The sequence below is a fragment of the Tasmannia lanceolata genome, unplaced genomic scaffold (assembly GCF_043159265.1).
Source record: "Tasmannia lanceolata isolate RefF3 unplaced genomic scaffold, GAP_Taslan_0.1 ptg000025l, whole genome shotgun sequence".
NCBI lineage: Eukaryota > Viridiplantae > Streptophyta > Magnoliopsida > Canellales > Winteraceae > Tasmannia > Tasmannia lanceolata.
In genome coordinates this window covers 10143040-10168800 of record NW_027518702.1, presented here as the reverse complement: position 1 = coordinate 10168800, position 25761 = coordinate 10143040, and the positions used below count along the sequence as shown (strand labels likewise).

Sequence of the window (25761 nt, the reverse complement as noted above, 5' to 3'; positions counted from 1 at the left end):
GCGTCAACGTGAAAAAACCCGACCCGACCCGACCCGAGATTTATCATGGGTAGGGCCAGGTTTGGGAATCGTGGGTTTTCCGAAAAAAAACCCGACCCGACCTGAGATATTTCTCGGGTAGGGTTAGGTTCTCCAAAACCCGACCCGCCCGACCCGAGTTGCAGCCCTAGCCATAGTGGCCGAGCCACATTTTTATTAGAATGGGATCCTATTATTAGATGTTATGATTTATGAATTGATAAGATCAGGCCATTCGAAATCCAAAGGCCTGTTATTGGATGAACGGTTCAGATCCATTAAAGTGGGCCCACTTTGATTTGTCTTACTTTATTACAAAGAAGGTCTCACATCTCATTACTCTCCCTCTCGTATGAAACCCTAAAGAGGCTATCTCTTTTCATTCTCTCTGTTTTTTTTTTTTTTTTACCTTATTTTTTCTCCAATTTTTCAGGGAAAGAGACTAAACGAAGGGAGATCTTTGATCTTTGGTGTTTAGTCTTGTTTGGTGATCTAATGGCCGTGTTTTTATATGGGTTTTGATTTTTTGTTTCTAATGGGTGTTTTCTGTTCTTAAATTAGGGTTTTGCGTCTTGCTTCCTCTTGAGGAAATCGATCTTCTGTGCTGTAATCTCTGAGCTAATATAAGGTTTTTCCTCTCTTCTTTTATTTCACGACCTTTTTTTTTTGTGGGTTTTGTTTTTTATTTCTTGTTTTGGTTGCAGGATTGTAGAATGTGGGTTCTGGAGTATAAATTGGGGTGTTTTTGGATACCTCTAAAAAAAATATGGGAAATGTTATCAGCACAACCCTATTTTGATATTTGCACAAACCCAGCTGTCTTTTCTTTTTTAATTGGCTCAGGAGAGATTTCTGAGAAATGTAATAATCTTTTAACAGCTCTTTAAATCCTAAAAGACAAGATGAGTTAGTGAAAAAATCAAAATATGGTTTTCGATATATTCCCCAAACTATATCATTTCCCAAAAATATTTGCTTATAACATTAATTCCAAATGGTTTTGAAGTTAAATATGATATTTGCAGCAACGATTATTGTCTTAGAAATGATGTTAATGAATTCCAAGTAGACCTTAATGTGCAATTTGCAAATAAGAGAAAGTTATAAATAATCTTATTTGGAAATAAGGATCAATTTTGGGGGCATTCAAGGGCCTCTTTGGATACTATATCAAATTGATTTGCATATAATCTTATATGCAAATGATTTTCATATAATCTTATATGCAAATGATTTTGAAGTTAAGTATGATTATTTGCAAATAAAGATTATAGTAGTTTTATAAATGATATAGTTAATGGATTCCAAATGGACCTTAATGTACTATTTGCGAGTAAAAGTAAGTTAAAATTATCTTATTTGTAAATAATGACCAATTTTTGTGGCATCCAAATAGGCCCTAATCTCAGTTGTTCTGTGTGATGCATTGACATTCTAGTCTTCTGTCAGATTTCATTGGCTTCTTGATGTTTTTGTGACATTATTCTATTTGTGGAAATTGGGCATTCTCTTGTTTTTTTATGTCCATGTGGGTTATGTTTACATCACAAATATCTTTATAAAATGTATTTTTTCTTACATCACAAATCTTCATGATTCCTTTGCGACTCTCTGTGGTTAACTAGCCTCTCTGCAAAGCAGGGGTACGGCTGCGTACATATAGCCCTCCCCATACCCCGCAATGGCGGGAGCCTCGTGCACTGGGCCGCCCTTTCTATTTTGTGGTGTTATATTCTTTTTACGTTTCTGTTGTTTTCTGTGCTGTACACTTCTTTTGGGCTTCTTAATGATTTTGTCAAGTATCTGGCTTCATGGGAGTCGGATTTCTGGTTCATTCATTTACTTCTTAATGAAGCTCTGATTGTTTTTTTCTACATATTTATTGCTTGTTCTTATGTATTGTTTTCTGCACTAGTAGTTATTGCTAATAGGTTCATGCAGTTGGGTAGTTTTTATTATTGACAATTTAACAAATTAATCTGATTAAAAATTGTTTTTGTACAGAATTCATTCTTTTTGGGTTTTGTTTTGTTATTTCTACCTGGTTGTATATATTTTGATCCCTCGATATTTCACTTTCTTAGTTTCTCCTTTGGGTTCAATTTTTAACTTTAATTTGTTAATAGGGGTTTCGTTTCTTTCTACATCCTCTTAAATCTCACAACAATTTTTTTATTTTTATTTTTCTTGCATTTCATATTTTTGATTAAAATGTTCATGAGTTTTGATTTTTATGTTTTGTTAACGTTTTTGTTTGGGCTCAGTTCACAGTTACATGCAATTCTTGCTTCATGAATATTTGTATTGTCATGGTTTCTTAGTTTCAAACTGATCTTTATGACATGGTTTGATGAAGGTGTTCTTAGCAGGCGTGTTTTGATTTGTTGATCATTTATTGAACTCTCCTTTGTGTATCCCATGGATTGTTAATTGGTTTTTATTTGAATCTGATTTATTTTGATGATTAGGTCGTAAAGACTGAAGAGGAATCTGGCTTGGTTAGACAAGTAGGAAAGATGTCCTCACAGTATCCTGTGCTCGACAACCGACCCATTGATCAATGGAAAGTAACAGAATTGAAGGAGGAGCTAAAGAGGCGGAAACTGATCACCAAGGGTCTGAAGGAGGATTTGATAAGGCGATTGGATGAAGCCATACAGAATGAGATAGAATCTCAATCTGGTGATGGCGAATTGGGCAATGGGTTCAAGCCCGATCCTGTTCACCAGGTCAATTGTGATGATGGAAAGGCAAATCCAATTGGAATCCAAATGGTAGAAAATGCTACAGAGGTCGTAGTGAATAGAAAGGAGCAGGTAGATGACGACACCACCATGGTTGACATTGATGATAGCACTGCCGAGACTGGTCTAGGGTTCAGTGTTCAGGATGGGGAATCAAAGGGTATTTTGGGTACAGATGGAGTTGTGGAGGGTGTTAACACTGATTGTGTTGTTGAAGAGGCCGTCCGTACTGTTCCCGTGGAAAACAGTGCAACCGATAACCAGAGTATACTAACCGAGTTAGAATACAGTGGGGACCAAAAGTCGAACAATGATGAATCTCAGGTAGAGGATGAGAATCCAAAGCCTACACTCGAAGATGTCAAGCTCAACATGTCTGAACCGAATAACCAGGTATCTGAGGTCAGCCCTGTTTTAGGGTTTCAAGTAAAGTGTGAGTCTATTTCTACTGATTCTGTGTCAATTAATGAAAAGAATGAACTAAAGGATAATTTGAATGCTGATAATTTCCATTTAGAACTAGATGTTGTTAAGCCAGAGATGGTGCACCCATCATCCAGTGATGTTCCTACTATTGGTGGCGATTTACGTTCATTGGATGATCAAGAGCCAGGTGGGACCCAGGGCTCAATGGAAGAGATAAATGAAACCAGTGCTGCAAATGTGGGCCTTATCAAGAAAAATGATAGTGCGGATGGGGGTTCTTCAGAAAAATTAAATTTAGACCGGAGTTCTGGGGAAGAGTCTCCGGAGGAGGATGTTTTGGATAGTAAGCAAATCAATCCCAATCATAATTCCGATGAAGCTGTAGATAGGATTGAGCTCACCGAACTGCATGTTGTAAAAGAGGAAAAAGAGGAAAGTCCTGTTGATGCTATGGTAGCTGACTTCTCTCCTGATAAGAAGGATAATCTTGCTGAAAAGAATAACAATCTGGCGATTTCGTCTGAGAAAAGAAAGCTTGAAGGTAGTGTTTTTATTCCGTATTTATCTTTTCCTCATCTTTATTACTTTTGCATGCATTTTCTCCCCCTACTACTACATTCTCCATATTTCCTTGCCCGTTCCTTTTTTTTTTTAATGGTATATTTCCTTACATTTCTGAGAAGTGAGAACTACTATCTTCATCATCTTTTGCTGCTACTCGTTCATGCTTCATGTGAAAATCTTCAACTCTATTATGTTGTGAACTCTCTCTCTCTCTCTGTGTGTGTGTGTGCGCGCGGTGCTTGCGTGTGTGTATATCTATATTACCACCCCCCCCCCCCCCCCCGAAAAAAAAGAAAAGAAGACCTCTATAATCTAGTGAAATCCGACATCAACTAGTTTGGGACAAAGGCTTAGTTGAGTTGAGTATAATCCAGTGGAATATAACAACAAATGTACAGAGCGTGCTTATCTTGGAAGTCACTACTTCTGTGGTCATCTTGTTTGTTATGGGTATTGTATGGTCTTTTGTCTGATGTGATAATCTAGTGAGAGACTATCAATAAAACTTCTGTTGTTTGGAGTAGGGATAAAGCGATATAAAATACAAAAATCCCCCTCAGGAGGAGGACGTCAAATATCTCCAGGCTCTCCCTTTGAGCTTCCGCTCTAGCAAGTCTATCAGCTTCGATATTTCCTGACAATAACATGATGATGGAAGGATACATCATAATCCGACACCCAATCCAAGATCTCCTCGCAAATCTCCACGGGCGAGGGTGACTAATTGACTATCATCCAACCATTTTATGACATTGATAGAGTCACCTTCCACAATTAAGCTATCCAAATCTCTGCTCTCAATCAACCTGAGACCCTGAAGAGTACCTTATACTTGCACCTTTGGTAAAGAATTAGGACCCCTATTTCTTTTGATATGCAAAATATACATGTATACCTATGTCACAAATATCTCCGATATTTTCAAAATATAGCGATTTTATCGTGATATTTTGATAAAACGACAAAATGCCGATATAATCGTGAGAATTTAAAACATACAGCAATATTTTCATTTATCGCGATAATATCACGATATTTTAACAATATAATTTTTTAATCTTTTCTTACTTATATTTTTAAATAATTTTATGTTATCATTTTCCCCGATATATACCTGAAAAAATAAAAAATTTAATTATATCTGGAGATTTTCCCTTGCCGAGAAATTCCCGAGAGGGGATAATGATATTTGTGACATAGATGTATACTACATGGCTAGGTGTAGATTGGATTGGATGAAGCACCATTTAACAGATAGAGGTCTTAGTTTTTACTTTGATTGTGGAATCCCCACTCCCATTTGTACTTGTATATGGTATTCGTAAAAATTGTTTGTAGAGTTTCATGTGTGTATTGGGCAAAAGTGTGTACATGTGCCCTTGATCTGAATTATAGCCGAGAACATTCTTATTGACTGTTAGCCTTCATGAAGTTAGGGGATTGCATTGCTTATCACTTTTGGAAGTATTTTGGTTGTGTGATGAACACCATATGTTTTAAGTGTTCCCATGTTGGTGGACTATTTCAATAGAAAAAGTAAGAAGACTTTTGGGAGTGCTTAAGGGTGTTTTGGGTGAGGTAGTCACGCCCTGAGTTTCTTGAACCTCAGTCATAGTTGCAGGCATTGCACATCCGAAGCCAAGCATTTTTTGTCAATCTTGTTTCACCATTTGACCTAGGTAATGAATTGAAAATCTTAGGTGCATACTTTTTTTAATGCTTGGGGAGTCCAAGATGAGTAATGCTGTCTATCTGTATTGGGAAAAAAAAATACCCTGAGCAGGGATGTATCATTTGCATTCTTTGTTTGAGATTTACATCATTAGTTCCTTGTGCTCATTGTCAATACATTAAATTTCCATTTGCAGAGTTGTGTTCTATGTGAATAGGGCCTAATCATATGCCAGGTAAAAAAATTGTATTCAATAATTGGGGTGATAGCATATAGAGAGTGTGTGCTATGTGCCTGTGGGTGGGTGCCCAAGCATGCATGTGTAGCATTCAATTATTTGTAACGTATAGTACTAGTGTGGATATTTATTATTTGTACTTTAAATGGTTAAAAATGAATATTTTAAAACCTAAGAAAATTAAGAAATCTCAAATAGCAAAAGGTAATATGAGAAAAGGATATGAATATAAATTTAAGAAATACAAGTAAAAAGTGTAATGAGAGTGCATAAAATCAAGTGAGAAGCACAATATCAATTACGAGGTGTGAGCATAAGCATTCGTCGATACTTATTCTTCATTCGAGTATGATGTTGATGTAGGGCGTTACAAGGAAAGGGATGCATGGAGAGTTGGGACGGAAAAGGGCTGGCCTTGATATTTGATGGACTTGAGGTAAAAGTTGGCTGAATTGTTTGGGAGATGGGGTCTTCATGTGTAGCATGTATGTGTAAAGAAATAAAAAATGAAGTTGGAGGAGGAGAGGAGAGAAAGGAGAAGAGGGGAAGTAGAAGGAAGATAATTACCTGTAATCACACCACGTTCCAAACTTCACACTTGGATTTCGAAGGATTCATGCCTATGAAGAAGTGAAGTCTCACACCAACTCAAGAGAAGCAATATTCATTCATCAAGTATCTATTTTTTCTCTTCCCAAAATAATGTACAAAGAACCCTCTTTTAAGAGAAAGTGAGAGATGGGTATTTCCTACTTGGGGGACATATGGCAAGAGAAGAGTAGAGATGGATATAACTACTTGGGTGACACATGTCAAGAGAAGATTAGAGTTGAGATGCTTTAACTACCCGGATATCACATGGCAAGGGAAGAGGAGAGATGAATCTAACTATTCAAGTGACATATAGCAAGGGAAGATGAGAGATGGGTATAACTACTTGGGTGCTCTCCTTTAATGAGAGATAGGCACATGGCACTCTCTAACTATTACAACACACTAAATACAACAAATAAAATAAAATAAAATAAAATAAAAAAGACACTTTCAATCAACAGTTCTTCTCTTGACTGCCTTCTTGTTGTAGATGGTCCCCCCCATCATATTCCCCCTTTTGAAAGAAAATTCCGTTGACTGGAAAAATCTGATCCATCTTCCATGTATAATCGAACAATGGGTGCCTCTGTTCCATAGAGATACTTTTGTCTTGTATCACGTCCCAACTTAGCTCATGTTAAATTCCAACTAGAAGAGCATCTCACCAATCTAGATACGTTCTTGATGGAGTTACCGGACCAAGCTAGAAAAGAGTGACAACTATCTAGAAATGAAAGCTCAGAATTATTGCCGAAACAAAAAACAAGGTTTTATTCTTTTGACCAGATTCCATTCTCCCTGTAGGAACCCTACTGCAACATGTTGAACTTTGGGTTTTTTTTTTTGTAGTTCTAGCTATGATTTTGATGCGCTATTTCTTGTTTCTATTAATTTCCAAAATAGATACCAAGCTCGCGTATATTATTCAATTAATCATGAAGTATAGTATATTAGTTGACGTGTGTATATTATTCAATTATTCCTGAAGTATGGTATATTAGTGTGGACTTTAAAAAAAATTGTTATTTTGAAAATTTTCCTCTAAAGTCCTAAATGATTAAACTATGAAAGTACTTTAAAACTTTAAAAGAAGAATTAAGAAATTTCAGCTAACAAACAATCATATAAGAGAAGGAAGAAATACATCTAATTAGTACAATGAGCATAAAATCAAGCGAGGAGCACACTATCGATAAGAAAAGTGTGTCAGCATATGCATTCATCTAGAGTTTTTCTTCACTCGAGTATAATACTTTTTTTTTTCTTGCTATTTTTTGGTGTGCTATTTCTTGTTTCTATTAGTTTCCAAAATAGTTTTAAAGTACAAAAATTATTTATCTTGTCAAATATATTCTTCTTGATATGATTATATCTATACATCTCTCTCTCTCTCTCTCTCTCTCTGCGCTCGAGGAAACAAGGGTGGGCCCATATTTTTTGGGTGATCCTAAGCATTCATTTGAAAGGCCCCATCATGGATGGGGTATGTACCAAAACTCAGCTCCATTGGATCAACCTAACCTTCACATAACGGGCAGATTTGTGGACAAACAATATTTGTCCATTTTCTCACCCACAAATGGACACCCTAAGATGGTCCAATGCTTAGGATCACTCAAAAAATGTGGGCACACCATGTTTCCTGCATTCGAGTGCAGATAACCTTATTTGTGCTCGAGTGGACAAACTGGGTGGGCCCACATTGTTGGGGTGATCCAAAGCATTCATTTGGAAGGCCCTATCATACCTGGGTGTCCACAAAAAATCAGCTCCATTGGATCATCCTAACCCTTCCATTTGTGGAGGGGAAAAATGGGCAGATTTGTGGACAAAGTATGTCTGTCCATCTTCCTCTCCACTTTTGGATGGGTTAGGATCTGATTTTTGGTACACACCCTATCTATGGAAGGGCTTTCCAAATGAATGCTTTGGATCAGCCCAAAAATGTGGGCCCACATGATTTTTTTGTACTCGAGCGCAGAAACAGTTTTCCGTATATATATATATATATACACGTGCTTAGATAAGCTTATCTAAGCACGGGCTCAAAACACATGTGGCCCACATTTTTTGGGGGATCCAAAGCATTCATTTGGAAGGCCCTTCCATGGATAGGGTGTGTACCAAAAATCAGCCCTATGGGATCATCCTAACCCTGCCATTTGTGGAGGCGAAAATGGGCAGAAACATGGACACACAGTGTCTGTCCATTTTTCACTCCAACTTTGATTGGGTTAGGATGATCCTATGGGGCTGATTTTTGGTACACACCCTATCCATGGACGGGCCTTCCAAATGAATGCTTTGGATCCCCCAAAAAATGTGGGCCACATGTGTTTTTGAGCATGTGCCTAGATAAGTTTATCTAAGCACGTGCTATATATATATATATATATATATATATAGATATAAGGGACCATCACTAAAGGCATTTCATGGACCGGCTGTTACATGAGAGAGCAGCCACATAGGCTCAGATTTTGTCTCATTCATTTCATTCATCTGATGTTGCTGCTCTCTCATGCAACAGCCAGTTTGCAAAATGCCTTCTGCGATGGTCCCTAGCAAATCTCCCCCCCCCCCCACTCACCCACACACATGAAATTTTATATGATGAACAAGTGGACATGTTCATATTCATCATCCCACCCTTGATATTTAATCTGACAGCATCACACTTTAAGATGCTGCTGTCAGATCGAATATCTAGGGTGGTACTTCCGTCGTACTCTGAATACGAGCATGTCCGCTCGTTCAGCATGTAATTTCTCTCTCTCTCTCTCACGTACATACATACATCATAGTTTTTATACGGTAAACGCACATGCAGTGCTCGTGTGGCCCAAAAAGTACATCAGGGCCCACATCAATGGATGCTCTAAACCATTTATTTTTTAATCCCCACTTTAGATAGGCCATGCCTGAAAAATAGGGGCCAAATGATGATTCCAACACTTAGATATGTGGGGACCATAAAATGAAGGTTGAGTCAAGCACGCAATTCCCTTTGAAGAAGAATCATTTTGGGTAGGCCTGAGGAGGGTTGGGAATGGTGAGAGGGGAAATGTTAGCTACAGGTCGATGCTTGAGCATCTGGAGGACGGTCTGCAGTGTTAGAGAGATATTTTATCAATTTACAAGGTTTACTGTGGTGAAAGGGGATGGAGTGAAATCTTGGGAGGATGTGCTGTTGGGGCATTGTTTGGTATGTCTTGAATTTCCGATCTTCTATGGGATTGTGTGTGAGCAGGGGATTGGGGTAACCAAGTGCTATGATAGTTTGGAGGGAAGGGTTGTTTGGGGTGGGAGCCTTGGAGGTGGTGTCATCATTTTAAGGATGAGGTGATTGATGCCTTGACTGTTCTTCTTGGGCCCACCTCAATTGTGTGTTCGTCACGCCTTGTATTGAAGATCTCGGGATTTGGGCGTCGTGTTTTCTTGGTCTGGTCTTTTTTTTGAGCTTGGATAGGGGTCTTAATCAGCGACATTTTGGTCAACAGTTTGGTTATCGGCTGTTCCAACACTTAAGATATTCTCAAGCATAAACATTGCTTTTTGACAAACAAGTATATCCTTTGCAAAGCTGATTAGGAGAGCTGCCGGAGCCTAACTCCTTGAAGCTTAACTTCTATGGTGGTTGTATTCAATTCGGGCCCTGCCGAGATTGGTGGGCCCTTTATGGATCCACTAGGGTGAGATTAGGCTTGCTTTTCCCCGGACGAGTGGGAGGTGTGATTGCAACGAGGCTGAGGTGCATGCATCCTCATGGGAGTAAGGCTGTATTTGTCTCACTTTGGCAGTCAGCTGTTACTTGTGGAGGGTGATTTGTCTAATGTCATTGCATGGGCGAATGGTAATTCATTGGCCCCGTGGAGGTTTGCAGATAACGTCAACTGAATTGGGTGTATAATGATTCTCTGTACGTGGGACAATCTCTGCCCTCAAAATAGCTTGCTGTTGTTGTTTATGTGAATAAAATTTTTCCTTAAAAAAAGTTTCATCTGGTGTTATTCACAAATTTTATGGTTTGTACAAGGTATCTTATAACCGTTCATTAATGATATTGGCAACCAAGTGCCCCATTGCATAAGGGCGACCATGTGTGCAACTGATACCCCGTCTGCACGAATGACAAGCTTTCACTGGCCTATCCTAAAAGATCGGAAGTTGGCCATCTTGATGGTGGTCCACTTTTGCACCTTTGATTTTTATGTTTCCTTTTTTGCATTTGTTGCTTCTAGAAATTTTCTTTTCTACTAATTTGATCAAAGCTGAGGAATATAAATTTTAGGTAATTTCTTTATTATTATTGTCAAATAAATTGCGAGGCTCGTGAGATCAATAAAATTTTAAACCTTCTCTCATTGTATTTACACTGATCAAGAAGCAGTTGGGATCAACGAGCCTTCAAAGAGGCAACGTCGCTGGAATTCGGAGACACTCAAAGTTCCCGAACCACAAGCCTCTAATTTAACACCCTCGAGCACCCCTAAGGATGCATTTCAATCTACACCTAAACGCATATTCAACAGGTCTGACTCGGTACTCAGTGGAGATACCCCAAAGGAGCGTGTTGGTAAGCATGTTAACCAATTTTTTTTTTTTTTTTTTGGAATGGTATGGTTTTGTTGTTCCTATATCTGAATACTCACTAAGATTTTTCTGAATAATATTCTTTTTTCTTTTTCTATTGGCAGTTCCACCATCGCAGAAAACAGCAACGACTTCCCTGAGGATTGATCGTTTTTTGCGTCCATTTACTCTGAAAGCGGTGCAGGAGCTTCTTGCGAAAACTGGAACTGTCTGCAATTTCTGGATGGACCACATCAAGACCCACTGCTATGTCACGGTAGGTTTTTTTCCTTCCATCAGCCTTAACCTTCTTGGATGAGCAAAATGTTCGTATTCTTTGTAGATAATTACAGTTTCCTCTTGGAGCATTAGAGAATAATGACAATGACACCTAGTGCCTTTTTGGATACCTCTAAAATTATTTGTATATTAGTTTATTCAGTTGTTATATATTAGTTTATTAATCAATATTTGCAAATGAGAGAAGAAACAATCTCATTTGCAAAAATAATGGTTTCATATTTATCACTAGATGATACACTTAATGGCTACCAAAGAGGCCCTAATGTTTCATTTGCAGATAAGATCAACGTAAAATAACATTATTTGCAAATAATGCCTCGTTTTGAGTGTCACCCAATTTCGTGTCGCAGTCATAAGAACTCGTCGGTTTGATGAAATCTTCACTTCTGCTATATCTGATGTGCAAGTAAAAGAAAGACTTGGCCAATGAAATGTTGAGCTGTCCTGAAACACGAAATATTGTTATGTGTGTCTATATTCGAGAAATCAAGATTAGTAGCTTGTACATTACTAGAAGAGTCTCATGTAAGTAGTTATAATCTGTCTGCAGACAACTTAATCGTCATTCGGTCATAATTTTTTCCATGTTCAGTTGTCTAGAATGAGTTTAGTAGCAGAGGGACTGGAATTGTGAAATCACATGGCAGTGGAAGGCAATATTTGATAGTCCTAGACTCCTAGTCATTAGACTTGTGTTGAGGTAATGGCGTAAGCGTAATGCTGATCTAAGTCACAAATATTGTTATCAGGAATTTCTCGGCAAGGGAAAACCTCGGGATATATTAAATTTGTTTTATTTTTTTGGGTTTATATCGGGAAAAAACTACAAAAATAAAATTATTTAAAAATATAGAAATTAAGAAAAAATATAAAATTAAAAAATACCGTAAAAGTACCGTGATATTATTGTGGTAAATGAAAATATCGCTATATATATATATATATATATATATATATATGAGGAAACTGTTAAGCTCACCAAACTTATGGTGAGCTAGCTTGCCCAATCACATGGGTCCCACATTTTGGGGAGTGATCCAAACCATTCATTTGCAAGGCCTTATCATAGATAGGGCGTGTACCAAAAATCAGCTCCATAGGGACAAAAATACAGTGGGGGCCCACATTGTTTGGGTGATCCAAACAATTCATTTGAATGGTCCTCACCTAGATAGGGTGTCCACAAAAAATCAGATCCATAGGATCATCCCAACCCTACGATTTGTGGAGGTAAAATGGACGTGTATAAACCTTCGCAAATTAGTCCATTTTTTGCCTCCTTAGTTTGAATGGTTAGGATGATCCTATGGATCTGATTTTTTGTGGACACCCTATCTATGTGAGGACCATTCAAATGAATTGTTTGGATTACCCAAACAATGTGGGCCCCCACTGTATTTTAAGGTAGTGTGTAGGTAACTTACCTACACAAGTGTGTAGGAAATGTTCTCTCTCTCTCTCTCTCTATATATATATATATATATATATATAGAGAGAGAGAGAGAGAGAGAGAGAGAGAGAGAGAGAGAGTTCCTAAGGTGTCACCTCATATAGCTTATATGAGGTGGCGCTAAAAAACATAAGGGGCCCACTTTGTTTGGATGATCCAAAGCATTCATTTGATACGCCCTCACATAGATAGGGTGTGTCCAAAAAATCAACTTCACAGGATCATCCTAACCCTTCCATTTGTGGAGGTTGAAATGGATGGGTATAAACCTCCATAAATCTGCCCATTTTTAACCTCCATAAATGAAAGGGTTAGGATGATCCTATGGACCTGATTTTTTGTAGGCACCATATCCATCTAAGGGCCTTTCAAATGAGTGGTTTGGATCACCCCAAAAATGTGGGCCCTTTATGTTTTGTGAGCACCACCTCATATAAGCTATATGAGGTGACACCTTAGGAACTCTATTCTCATATATATATATATATATATATATATATATATATATATATATATATATATATATATTCTCAGGATTATTTTGGGATTTTGTCATTTTAACAAAATGTCGCCATAAAATTTCTATATTTTGACAAGTATCTGAGATATCTGTGACATAGATGCTGATGAATTTATCTTGATTTATGTAGTTCTCGTCGATGGAAGAAGCTGTAGAAACTCGAAATGCTTTGTACAATCTGCAATGGCCGCTGAATGGTGGACGACTTCTAACAGCTGAGTTTGTTGACCCTCAAGAAGTGAAAATCCGTGTCGAAGCTCCTCCACAGTCTCCAGTACCGGTCAGCATCAGCCCAACTACACCTTTAGCCCCACCCATTCAACCTCAACCCTCCCCTCGCCAAAATGTCCTAAGGCAACAGCTACCACCCCCACCGCCCCTCCCACCACCCCCACAAATATCCAACCCACCTCCAGTTAGGGAACGTGTTGCTCTCCCACCACCACCACCACCACCACTGAAAAAACCAGACCCGCCTGTGGTCACACTCGATGATCTCTTTAGAAAAACCCGAACCACCCCTCGTATCTATTACCTGCCACTCTCCGAAGAACAGGTTGCAGCAAAACTCGCAGCACAAGGCAGAAACACCAAGGTCTAAGGTTTTCTTCTTGAAAGTATGGATGTCTAGTAGTAAGGATGCCGATAAGTATGATGGTAAGAAAGACTATTTCTATATATTGTCTATGCAGGTTTAGAATTGTAGCTGGAAAATGATCTGGTTGAGTTTGTGCAGAACAGATCAGGATCATTCTTCGGTTTGGGTTTTCTGTACAGCGGTTTAGTGAGTTTCAAGGTTGTTGGGTTCGAACTGGACACTATTATCGTTGGCCTATGAAATGCTTTTCGGCTGGAAGACTGGGAACTTCCTCTTTTGTTTTCTTAGTTGATTACTTTTGGGTCTAGATTTTTACCTTCAAGTAGACTTTAATTAGGTCCTAGTGTATGTGGATGTTCAGATTCTGACTAATACAGGTTTGTTCACAGTTATGAATGGCTTTCTTGTTTGGGTTTACTTGCAACTAACTATTCTTGGAATCTGATCTGTATGTGGTCTGACTATTGTAACCGATGCACAGAAAAATCAGATTTGAATTTGGGATTGAAGGACTTGAAATTCACATGGAAACTTAACTTTCTCTGTTTTGCCGGATCTAGTGTTAGTGGAATTTAGGTTGGTTAGAACTTGGTAACATGCAGGTCAGGTTCGAGAATGCTATGGAAAGAAGTAACAATGTGTTTGTGATATCTGGCTCACTTGATTTGTCAGTCATGATCAAGAGACTGAGTTCTTATATTGGATCGGTCGGGGTCGGGCCTCGGTAAAAAGAATTGTGGGTCCCACCTATTCCGATGCTCTAAACCATTCATTGTTTGGTCCCCATCGCGGATAGGTGGTGCCACAAAATACTTCTACATAGGATGGTCCTAACCATTCCATTTGCAGTAGTTCTTCTACCATTGTCTCTCCCCCTCTTTTTTTTTTTTTTTGAACTTTCCAAGCCGGTAGATATTTGAAACGTTTAGTGCATTGTGTCTTGTATTACGATTTATTTCCTGTGCCTGGACTATTTTCATAAATAAAGCTTCTAACAACCTTTCAAAAAAAGAAAGTAAATAAATGATTTGATGATCCAAACATGTGGGTGCAAGTATGTGCAGGGAGGGTTTTAAGAACTTGTGTATAAAACCAGTTCTGACATGTTAAGGAGGGTTGTATAGAAGAATTTGATGTTAACTGGGAAGGGTGTGGCTTTTTGGCGTAAAGTCATGGGTTTGCTCCAATCCCCCCTTGCTTACCCGATGTGCGTGGTTTCCGGGTGATTGTGCGCATCCGTAGGGGAAGTCATATCCCCCTAAGGGGGTGGAGACGGGACACCCTTCCCTTCGTTACCAAAAAAGAAAGAAAGAATTTGATGTATAAAAACAGCTCTTGTTTAGAATATACAGATTTTATCAATGGTGTAAGTGGAATGCATATTTCCATAAAGAGGACGAGTCATCCCACACATGTAAACTGCAGTTACAATGACTACATAGTGACTCTCCATAAGGATTTCATATCCCCAACAGAAAGACCATAATGTCTACATCGATGATCAACGGCTTGTGCTACTCTTTGATATACCTTCTTAAAGCCCACAGTAGAGCTCAAGCTTCCGCCGCGTTTGAGTGGCATATTCCAATTGACTCAGTGAAAGAATGGATTGTTCACTTGTTATTGTCGCGGAAAACACCACCAATGCCGGGCGGCTGGCCCCAAAGTGCCTATAGAACTGCCGTCAAAATTAAATTTTATACTTCCAAGCAGTGGAGGCTTCCATTTTGAAGTTATCTCGAGTTTTGATTCCTTTTCCCAGATGATAGTTTTCCAACACCTCAAGATATCTCCCATGGAGTACGCCGATAAGGTAGACCTGTCATTCTCCCATGATATAAGATCAATCATTTTTTTTTTTGAAAGGTTACGATTTCATTCAGAAAAAGAGGGACAAGATGTCCCGGCTACAGCATCAAAAGAAAAAGGTTATACCATCCTATCCACACCAGTCACCACCAAGGTGTCTTCCTGGTGAACTCCTCCCTTCGCCAATCCGTCCGTGACGTCGTTGGCCGATCTCCGCATATTTACCAGCGAGGGGCGGAGAATACGAATGAGATCCGGAGTCTCATCCAAAACGTGTGCCAATCTCTATGGTCCGGGGCTGTGATTCTTGGCCCATGCAATAACGTTGGACGAGTCCCCTTCCACAATGATTGGCCCTATATCATGTTGGTTAATCCATTTCAATCCAAACAGTAAACTATGATTTGTGGACAAGGACACGGGTGTTGCGTGTCGGCACGGACACGGCGAACCCCCAAAATTTAGAAATGGGGACACGGCTAAAATAGAAAGTATATATATGATACAACAATAAATATTAGTTAAAGAAGAGCTAAAAAAGAGTTTATACTAAAAGAAGAGTTAATAATAAAAGAGGTAAATATGATATGCAACAATAAGACGGAATGCCACACTTGACACAACACAAAAATGTGTCCACACAGCCAAATTAAATCTAACACTTACAGCAGTACATTTAAAAGTGTCCAAAGGAGTGTCGACACGGGTGGACACGCATGTCGTGTCGGCCACGGCAGGACACGTGTGTCGGCAATAAATTCGAAGTGTCGGCTAAATCATAGACAGTAACGGTCTTGCCTCACCCTCATTAGTGTTGCAAACCCCCGCCGGCCCAGAGTAAGACATGATAGCCCTTCCGTCAGAGTCCCTTAAACCCCACCAATTCCGGCCAACCCCGGATTTCCTAACGAGGACCTATCAAAGTTAAGTTTGAACCACCCATCCAGGGGTGGTATACAGCGAGGTGAGGAAGCCACATGCACTTTCTTCTGGAGTACAGGATCCCCTCCTTTGCTTTCGACCAAGCAATAATGCATATTTTAATATCAAGGAGAATCTGAAACGAAGATCTGGCTCTTGCATTGAAAACCCTATTATTTCGTTCCAGCCATATGTGCCATATAATCGCTGCGGTATCGATGACCACATGGAGTTGTCAAAACGCGAGTGAAAAACACCATACCAATTAAGAATCAGCTTCACGATATTGTCGGATAGTACCCATGACATGCCGAAAAATTTGAAGATCCCCATCCAGAATGCGAAATAATAGGGAGGAACACAAGAGGAGCATATGATCCAGTGTCTCCTCGCTATTTTGGCATAACACGCACCGGCTAGCCAACTGAAAACCTCTCTTTTTCAATCTTTCACAAGTGTTAATACACTCGTAAGATACGGTCCACGCGAAACCCGAGATTCTGGGAGGAATGTGCGGTTTCCAGAGGTACCCATGGCGAGATGCAGGTCTCATCCCATCGGATAAGTTCGAGAAGAAAGACGTAACGGTGAACCCACCTTGGCAATCCGGTGTCCAAATCCATTTGTCGTGTTCGTGTTCCGACAGATATTAGGAGGAAAGATGGGTAAGTAGTAGTGACAGACGCTGAATTTAGTCGTCCTTAAGGTCTCTACACAGCCGTATGTCCCAAAAAATAGATGAGTTGCCCTGGGTCCTTACAATATAATCAGCAATTCTCGCAGTCCCATCGCACACCAATCTGAAGATGTTGAGATAGGAGATGCATAAAGGTTCCTCCTCCAACCATAAGTCCACCCAAAAGCGTATCTCGTCACCCCTTCCAGCTTTAAAGCGTACCAGAGATTGAAAGTGCTCCCTTGAGCAACAAATGGATCTCCAAGCGGCTGGTCCTCTACCACTCGCCGGCTCTTGGCATTCCCAATCTCCCCACCCCCTGCCGTACTTTTCTGCCAGAATATTATGCCAGAGTGCTTCCTTTTCCACCCCGAACCGCCATAGCCACTTCCCAAGCAAGGCTCTGTTGCGTCGTTTTATCATACCAATCCCCAGACCACCCCGTCACTTGGATTTTACACACTTTGGCCTAGTTGAGGAGGTGCTTTGTTCTTTTATTGCCAACCTCCCCCCCCCCCCCCCCTTCCATAAAAAATCTCTCTGGGTCTTTTCAATACGCAATGCTACTTTCGTCGGTATTCTGTACAGTGACATGAAGTATACCGGCATGTTTGATAGCGCGGCTTTGATCAACGTTATACAACCCCCAAACGATGAATAATTCTTTTTCCATGTAGCCAATTTCCTTTCTAGTCTCTGGATCACCAGGTCCTACTGCTGAATTGTGGGGATACCAAAACCCAACGGAAGACCAAAATAAGAGATAGGTAGGATACTCACCAAACAACCCAGAATAGATGCGTGGCGATTAATGCTAAGGGGGTCGAGATTTATGCCCACAATTGTGCTCTTCAAGAAGTTGATCCGTAAGCCCGACGCCATCTCAAACCATCTGAATACATGACGTAAATTTAATATATTGGATTCACCGGGCTTCAAGAACAAAGTGTCATCCGCGAATTGCAGGTGCGAGATTGGATCGGAGTGGCGAGATGATATTAGAAGGCTCAGAGCTTCAATGACGACAATGAAAAGGTATAGTGAGAGAGGATCCCCCTGACGGAGACCACGAGAGCTCCTGAAATAACCCACTGGACTTCCATTAAACAGCACAAAAAACGATGCAGAAGATATGCACCCCATAATCCACGACCTCCATTTGCTCCGAAATCCATGCGCTTCATGATGAAATCAAGCACCTTCCAATCAACGCAGTCATATGCTTTTTCTAACCATCCTTGCAACAATACTTGAATCACCGTCCCTCTTCACTGAGTCCAGAATCTCGTTAGCGACTACGACTCCATCTAAAATTTGACGTTTTTTAACAACCGCCCCTTGGAATTTCGAGATTATCTCTCCCATTAATGTGCAAATGCGCCGTGCCAGAACTTTCGCCAGTAGTTTGTATAAGCTATGATCGGCCGGAAGTCTTTAAGCTCGACCGCTCCCTCTTTTTTTGGAATGAGTGTGATGAAGGTGGTGTTTGCCTCCCCATTGATAATCCCCCTCTCGTGGAATTCCTTAAAGAATAGCATAACATCTCCCTCCAACAGGTCCCAAAATTGGTAATAAAAGCCATCGGAAAACCGTCGGGTGCGGGGTCCTTGTCCTTTTGTAGTGAAAACAGGGCACCCTCTAGTTCTTCTTCAGTGAATTCTTGTTCCAGCCACGCCACTTTGTCGGCCGGGATCTGTTTGAAAGCCAGACCCTCAAGTTTTGGCCGCCACTCATAGCGATTGGAGTATAGATTAGAGTAGAATTCAATGATATGATTTTTGATGCGAGTTTTTTCTTCCACCAGCACAGCATTAATTAATAAGACAATTGATTGTGTTGCTGCGCCCATGCCTCAAGGAAACAATAGCCCCACAACCCAAAGCGGCGAAGACCAAATATCGAAAAACAACCCACGCACGCAGCAAAAAAAAAAGAATATGCTTCAACACGGCTCCACAACCATTTAGCTCTGCTTACGCCCCTACTCCTAACAAGCTGGTTCCGCTGCTGGTTGGGATGCCGGCTTCCCCACCCACCGCTGGATCAAACTCGCCATCTTGTGAAAAAATTTCGTGTTTTTGTCTCCGACCTTTAACCACGGCGCTCTTGATTTTTGTGTCCAGGTAATTTCTTCACGGCGAATGATCTCTTCATATTCTACTTGCAGCTCCGTTCTCAGCTGACACTCATTATCAGCCAACAATCTGTTTATGTCTTCATTTGCCTCCAACCGGTGTAGGGCCTCCATTATCTCACCCTTGCGGGACTTTCTTGCCGAGTATTCTCTTTCAGCGCTCGCCTCCAATTCAATGATATGATCTTTGATGTGAGCTTTGTCCTCCACCAGCACACCATTCATTAATAGACAATTGAGCTCCACTATTATTCTGCCAAGTCTCTTTTCTTTTTCTTCAAAAAATGCGCATATTCTCTTCTCTTCTCTCTCTCTCTCTCTCTCTCTCTCTCCATATGTGCCAAATCAGGGCGGACGGTACAAGGCCCCAACGTGTTCTCCCCATCTTTCTGAATGGTCCATTGTTCTAGTGCACAATTGTCCTTTTGATCAATCTATGGAAAACCTAGTGCATGCCAAAGCTTTTGATGATGGCTCTCGATAGGCTGAAGGAGAACTGGCAGTGGAGTAATACATGATCCAATGATTCTTCTTCCTTTTTGCAGAAGATGCAAATTGTTGGCTAGAGCATCTTCCTTCTTTTGAGGCGTTCACATGTGCTTATTGTTTTACAGACTACGGTCCATGCAAAAGCCATGATCCTTGGAGGTTACCGTCCATGCAAAAGCTGCGATCCTTGGAGGTGCCGCTGATTGCTATATTTTGGAGAAATTTTTTCTTTATCCTTCCTAACCTGCCAACCTGTAGAAGAAAGAAAAAAAAAGGGCGGTCAAGTGCACGAGGCTCCCGCCATTGCGGGGTCTGGGGAGGGCTAGATGTACGCAGCCTTAACCCTACTTTGCAGAGAGGCTGTTTCCGTGACTCGAACCCGTGACCACCAGGTCACAATGGAGCAACCTTACCGTTGCGCCAAGGCTCGCCCTCTGGAAACCACTAGGTTACAATGAAACAACCTGTAGAAGAAAGAGTGGCCATAAAATGATCGAGTGGTGCTATGGGGTCAAAACTCTATGGTCATGGGATGAAGGGGAACAATATTGGGATTGGGATCCTAGGAGACTCAAAAGATGGGATAGGCTGACAATCTCGTTATCCTTAAGGTTCCTTCTAAGTTTTAAGGACCATACTACTCCCTCGTCACCCTCTCTCCAAGTAGCCAGAGACTCTTACCCCTCTCTCGATGACTAGACTGAATAGGTCCAGAAATGCATGACATAGACACAACTCTCCTACCCAAAAATCAAACCAAAAGCAAGTTTCCTCTCCGCTTACCACCCTAAACCTGACACACACATGAATTTCCATGTATAAAATCAGCTCTAGACCCTTGATCTAGAACACCTAGTCAAGTAAGTCACAGATAGCACAATAATTGCAGTGATTGATCAATGGGCTCCTGTAGACCCTTGCCATATTTGTTAATAAGAGCCTCATAAGCAAGCGGATTGAATAGTTAGGAACATCTGATCGAAGGAAATTCCAGCCATGGTGAATCCAAGAGGTGGTGCAACGCCTGCTTAGATAGCATTGATGAGAATGCGCATCAAACAGATGGTATAAGTAGTTTACACACAGCTTTGGTTTGTAGTTTACACACAGGTTCGTTCCTAAAAATTTAAGGCAGTACAAAATTAAACTCATAAAACGGAGACAGAGTTGCAAACTAGTTCTGAGATAAGTAATACCGTTACAAAGCTATGATATAAGGGGCTCATTACTTTTTTATGCAGGAGAATAATTATCTTAATTAAAAAAAAGAATGAACTAACATTCACAATGAAAAATCTCTCACTGCCAAACTCAAACTTCTGAGCACTTCTAGAATCTCTTCAACCCTTGAATGCGAAAGATCTCCAACAGTGAATTTCTCAAAATTTCCTTTTACTTCAATCAAACTATGCCCAGGTACCTTTTTCACCCCACTGCCCTTCAACATCTTCCTTGCCTCTGCAACTCCTTCCCATCTCCCATCTGAAGCATACAAGTTTGATAACAGAACATATGGCGAGCTTGTCTCAGGCCGAAGCTCCAAAATTCGCCTCGCCACCCATTCTCCAATCACAACATCTCCATGTAACCGACATGACGAAAGCAAACTCCCCAAGACGACTAGATCATCCCCAAAAGGAAATGCCTTCATATACGCTTTGGCTTCCTCCAATTTCCCAGCTCGCCCCAAAAGATCGATGAGGCAAGATAAATGTTCAATCTCAGGGGTAATTCCATAAATTGCATTCATGGAGTCAAAGTAATCCCGACCTTCGTCCACTAGCCCTGCATGATTGCAAGCTATTAGAAGTCCAACGAATGTAACAGAATCCGGAACCATTCCCATTGCCTTCATCCGCTCAAACATCTCCACACCTCTCCTCCCATTACCATGATTTCCAAATGCCGCTATGATCGTATTCCACGAGACAAGATTGTGATCAGACATGTGTTGGAACACAAAACTTGCATATTCAATGCAACCACATTTGGCATACATGTTCACAAGCGCATTGCCAACTCCGACATCCAAATCCAGCCTTGTTCTAATCAGATGGCAGTGAATCTGACCACCATAGTGGATTGAAGCGAGACCGGCACATGCAGTCAGAGCACTGGTGAAGGTGAAATCATCAGGTCTAATGCCAATGCCTTCGCCCATTTCTTCAAAAAATTTCAAAGCCTTTGCATAATCTGCACAATGAGAACAAGCAGCAATAAGGGTGTTCCATGAAATGATGTCTTTCTGTTCAATTGATTTGAAGGCTTTTTCTGCTTCTTCAATTGAGTTGCACTTTGAGTACATGGTTAAGATCACATTGCCAACAAAAGGGGTCATGTCAAGCCCAAGCTTAATTGTTTGGCAATGAAGCTCTACTCCTCTCGGCATATCTTCCATATTAGTGCAAATCCCTAACACAGCCACAAAAGTAAACTGATCTGGCACAACACCTCGTTGGTGCATGAGTTTGAATAGCTCTAGTCCTCTTCCTAATTGCATGTTTTCTGCAAAACCTGTGATCATTGCATTATAAGAGACAGAATTTGGTTCAGAAGCACCGATAAAGATGGAGAAAGCATCGTTACAAAGTTTGCAGTTCATGTACATTGAGATAAGTGAGTTGGAAACAAAAGAAGTGGATTCATAGCCAGATTTTAGGGAATGGGCGTGAACCTGTTTGCCCTGGGCCAAAGCAAAGAGGGTGGCACAAGCACTAATGACACTGGAGTAGATGAATTCATTAGGCTGGAGTTGCATTTGGTAGAAGAGGTCAAGTGCCATTGAAGGCTCGCCGGCCTGGTCATAACCGGAGATCAGAGCTGACCATGAGACAAGATTTTTCTCGGCCATCTCATTAAAAACTTGATGAGCGGCACCAATTTTGTCGCACTTGGCATACATGTTGAGAACATGGTTGGAGATGAAGATGTCTGGTTGGAGGCCCATCTTGATGACAACGGCATGGAGAAAGAGACCACATCTGAAAGCCTTGGTCTTGGAGCACTGGTGCAGAAGTGAACCTAAATTCTGAAGGATCATCTTAACTGAAAAAACATCATGGTCAGCTACCGAGCCACTGACATAACAAACACTGACCTATTCTTTACTACCCTGTTTCATAGCAGTAAGAACCCATGTCCTACAGGGTCATCCCAACAACTATAAACCACCGGGTCTAGCAATCCCACAGTCAGAACCCATGTCCTACAGGGTCATCCCAACAACTTTAACCACCAGGTATAGCAATCCCTGGACAAGAAAGAAAATTTGGTTTCATTCATAGCCCGAGTAGCATAAAAACATAGAGAAAGTACGCAAATCATCATGGTACTTTGTTTCATGCCACTCACACTGCAAAAGATACGCAAACCAGATACTTAAACATCTCTGAAAATCTGTCACTTAGTGCAAACAAAAAACTGACCCAGAAGCATGCAAACATAAAGCGCACGCGCATTATGCTACTTTGTTTAATGCCGCGCAACATATCTCAAAACTATAAACTGCATTTTTTTAATGGTAATTGGTGCAACTAAAAACTGCACGTGCAAATTTCTCAAGTGCAATCAATCATACAGGTGGTATGCAACACATGCAGTCTGGAAGTGGAAGACATTCAACTCAATTTGAGGATCATGAAAAAAGATAGAAGAGGCTTTCAGTGCAAAAATCTGGTCCATAACATGAGAAACAACATTTTTGCAAACTAATGCATGAAAACATGCTTGCACATATATTCTAAAAGAGTAGCAGATATGCCTGCTTCTTGTATGTTGAAATGCTTGAAACAAACTACAAAGACGGTGTCCAACACTAGTAAGATCAGTGGAAGGGAAAATGACTACACAATTTAGTAATGCTAAATCTAAGCCTCCTATTTTCAAGTCCACATTACTGAGGAAAATCAATCACATATACAACAATGTCTAGTTAAAATTACATAAAATTATCTTCGTTCCAATACTATGACTCTGTCTCTTTAATTCATCAAATCCCAAACAAAAAAAAGCACTGATTGGGAATGTAATCTTTGAAAACGAACATGGGTACTCAAGATTATTAGTTTTTATACTGCTAAGGGTATGATTTATTGATTTTATTCGATGTTTCAGTCGTTGATACGTGTCTAAATATATACATTCGAGAGAGCAAAAAGAAGCCAAATAAGTACCTTTACCGTTCCTCCGATCAACAGATCAGATGATGAGAGCTGGGAAAAACCCTAGAATCCCAACAGAAGAAGAGAAAAGATTCAAAACAAAAGGGTGGGAGCAAATATCAGCTCTCACGACCTTATTTTGATAAAGACACTCCTTCAACGGCTTTTTGTTATTATTATTTTAAATATTTTTGCCAACTGGTAAATGGTTTCTCAGATAGCTTATCTGAGCAAGAGATTGTTTGGGTTACGTCACATGTTAAATTTATAGGACCTAACATAGATAGGGTGTCCCTAAGAAATGATCTCCTAGGTAAGCATTGATTTGTGGAGGTTTAAAATGGACGTCTAGAAAATGAGTCCATTTTGTGCCTCTACAGATCGAACGGTTAGGATGATTTTATGGAGATGGTTTGTTAGGAACACCCTATCTATGTCAGGTTCTATGGAATGAATGGGTTGGATGAGTCAAACAACATGGGAGATGGTGTATTTATAGTGGCTAGCTCAGATAAGCTACCTAAGCTTGATACTGCGCCCCCTTGGAAAATATAGTTAGACGAGCTTAATTTGGGTTGAGAGATTTTGAGGCAGGTCCTGTTCTGGATTGCAATGGAAATATTTTTCTTTAAAGTTTTTATCTTTCCGCGATTTAGAGGGGAATGATACGGCCATGGCTTATTTAGAGGGATATCATCATAAATTGAAGCTCCCAAACATATATATATATATATATATATATATATATATTGACAAACATTTTCAGAAAATTCCTGCACTCCAAACAGGGCCTTAAGCGTGAAACAAATTTTACACCTTATTTTAAATATGGGCGTAAAATTTGTTTTCTCATTCTCAGTGGAAGAAACGGGCAGAAATTGGAGAATAAGAATTTCCTAGAGCAACTTTGCATAACCAAATAAATCTGATTCTTCACCGCCATTTATACTTGATTGCATTGGGTTGGGTTTGCCCAGCACAATCCTCTTGATTCTTTCATGTATTTCATTCTCCACACTAAAATATCCACAATATGTGAAACAACCAGTTACTCCAGAAGCTTAAGCTGTTGGAGATTGCATTATTTAATCTTTTTATACTAACACTCATCCTCACATGTGGCCCCCCTTTTGGGTTGGCCATTACTTGCGGATTTTTAATATCAAGGAGGTTTGAACCCTGGTTCCATGTGAAACAACCAGCTACTCCAAAAGCTTTAAGAGATGGCATTATTTAATCTTTTTATACTTTAACAGAATCTCCTATATGAAGGTTTGCAAAACACAACCTTACTAATGAGTTGTGTTCACTTTCCATTTAGCACCTTTCCTGTTTCAGTCCTTCTCTTCTATAATAATAGGGGGATTTTTCAGTCTTTTGTGAAAAGCCTGTGTTTCTACATCTTTTAGGGGCTGTTTAGATACGTGGTTTTTAGAATCCAGGTTTTAGCTTGAAAGCGGTGTAAAATTCTGGATCTTACAATCCATTATCCTGGATTTTAAGTAAGAAATCCAAGTTTTAGAAATCTCTCCCCCATCCTAAGATTTCTAAAAGATCTCCTTCTCTCATCTCCCATCCTGGATTTTGAGGAAATACAAGATTCTAAAATCCGCATATCCAAAAGGCCCCTTAGTATTGGGCATTCCTTACCTCCTCATGGTTCATTTATAGGGGCACCATTGTGATTCCATGTATTTTCTGTGCAGTTCACTTAAACCACTAAAACTCTGTTGCTGAAAAATCCAACAAGAAAAAAAAAAGTAGAGATTATTTACAGAAACAGGGAAGGGAGAATGCCAAGTGAACAGACAAAGATGATGGTTGTAAAATTAAATTGCTTCTGTTGGTTCTATTGGTCTGAAAGACTAATGGG

General features: G+C 40.1%; 1 protein-coding gene and 1 pseudogene across 8 annotated transcripts; one reads left to right on the top strand and one right to left on the bottom strand.

The window, feature by feature from the left end:
* The first annotated feature begins 354 nt into the window (after nt 1-354).
* LOC143857508 (SAP domain-containing protein) lies at nt 355-14116 on the top strand. Of its 5 annotated transcripts, none has more exons than XR_013238679.1 (6): nt 355-646; nt 2487-3729; nt 10641-10832; nt 10954-11105; nt 13232-13758; nt 13843-14116. XR_013238679.1 is itself a non-coding variant. In XM_077367941.1 (5 exons), the coding sequence occupies exons 2-5, from the start codon at nt 2535-2537 to the stop codon at nt 13700-13702; spliced, it is 2007 nt and encodes a 668-aa protein (XP_077224056.1). In that variant the 5' UTR covers nt 355-646; nt 2487-2534; the 3' UTR covers nt 13703-14116. The 5 variants fall into 5 exon arrangements, 3 of the variants coding, with proteins under 3 accessions (XP_077224056.1, XP_077224054.1, XP_077224057.1); XR_013238678.1 differs by having other exon boundaries at nt 13838-14116; XM_077367941.1 differs by having other exon boundaries at nt 10644-10832; nt 13232-14116.
* Nucleotides 14117-15199: 1083 nt separating this feature from the next.
* LOC143858017 (pentatricopeptide repeat-containing protein At2g13600 pseudogene) lies at nt 15200-24010 on the bottom strand (annotated as a pseudogene). Of its 3 annotated transcripts, XR_013238838.1 has the most exons (3): nt 21009-23899; nt 15635-15864; nt 15200-15518 (listed from the first exon to the last, which is right to left on the bottom strand). The product of XR_013238838.1 is annotated as a pentatricopeptide repeat-containing protein At2g13600 pseudogene, transcript variant X3 (transcript). The 3 variants fall into 3 exon arrangements; XR_013238836.1 differs by lacking the exons at nt 15200-15518; nt 15635-15864 and adding an exon at nt 23907-24010 and having other exon boundaries at nt 20849-22978; XR_013238837.1 differs by lacking the exons at nt 15200-15518; nt 15635-15864 and having other exon boundaries at nt 20849-22978; nt 23080-23899.
* Between the last annotated feature and the right edge of the window lie 1751 nt (nt 24011-25761).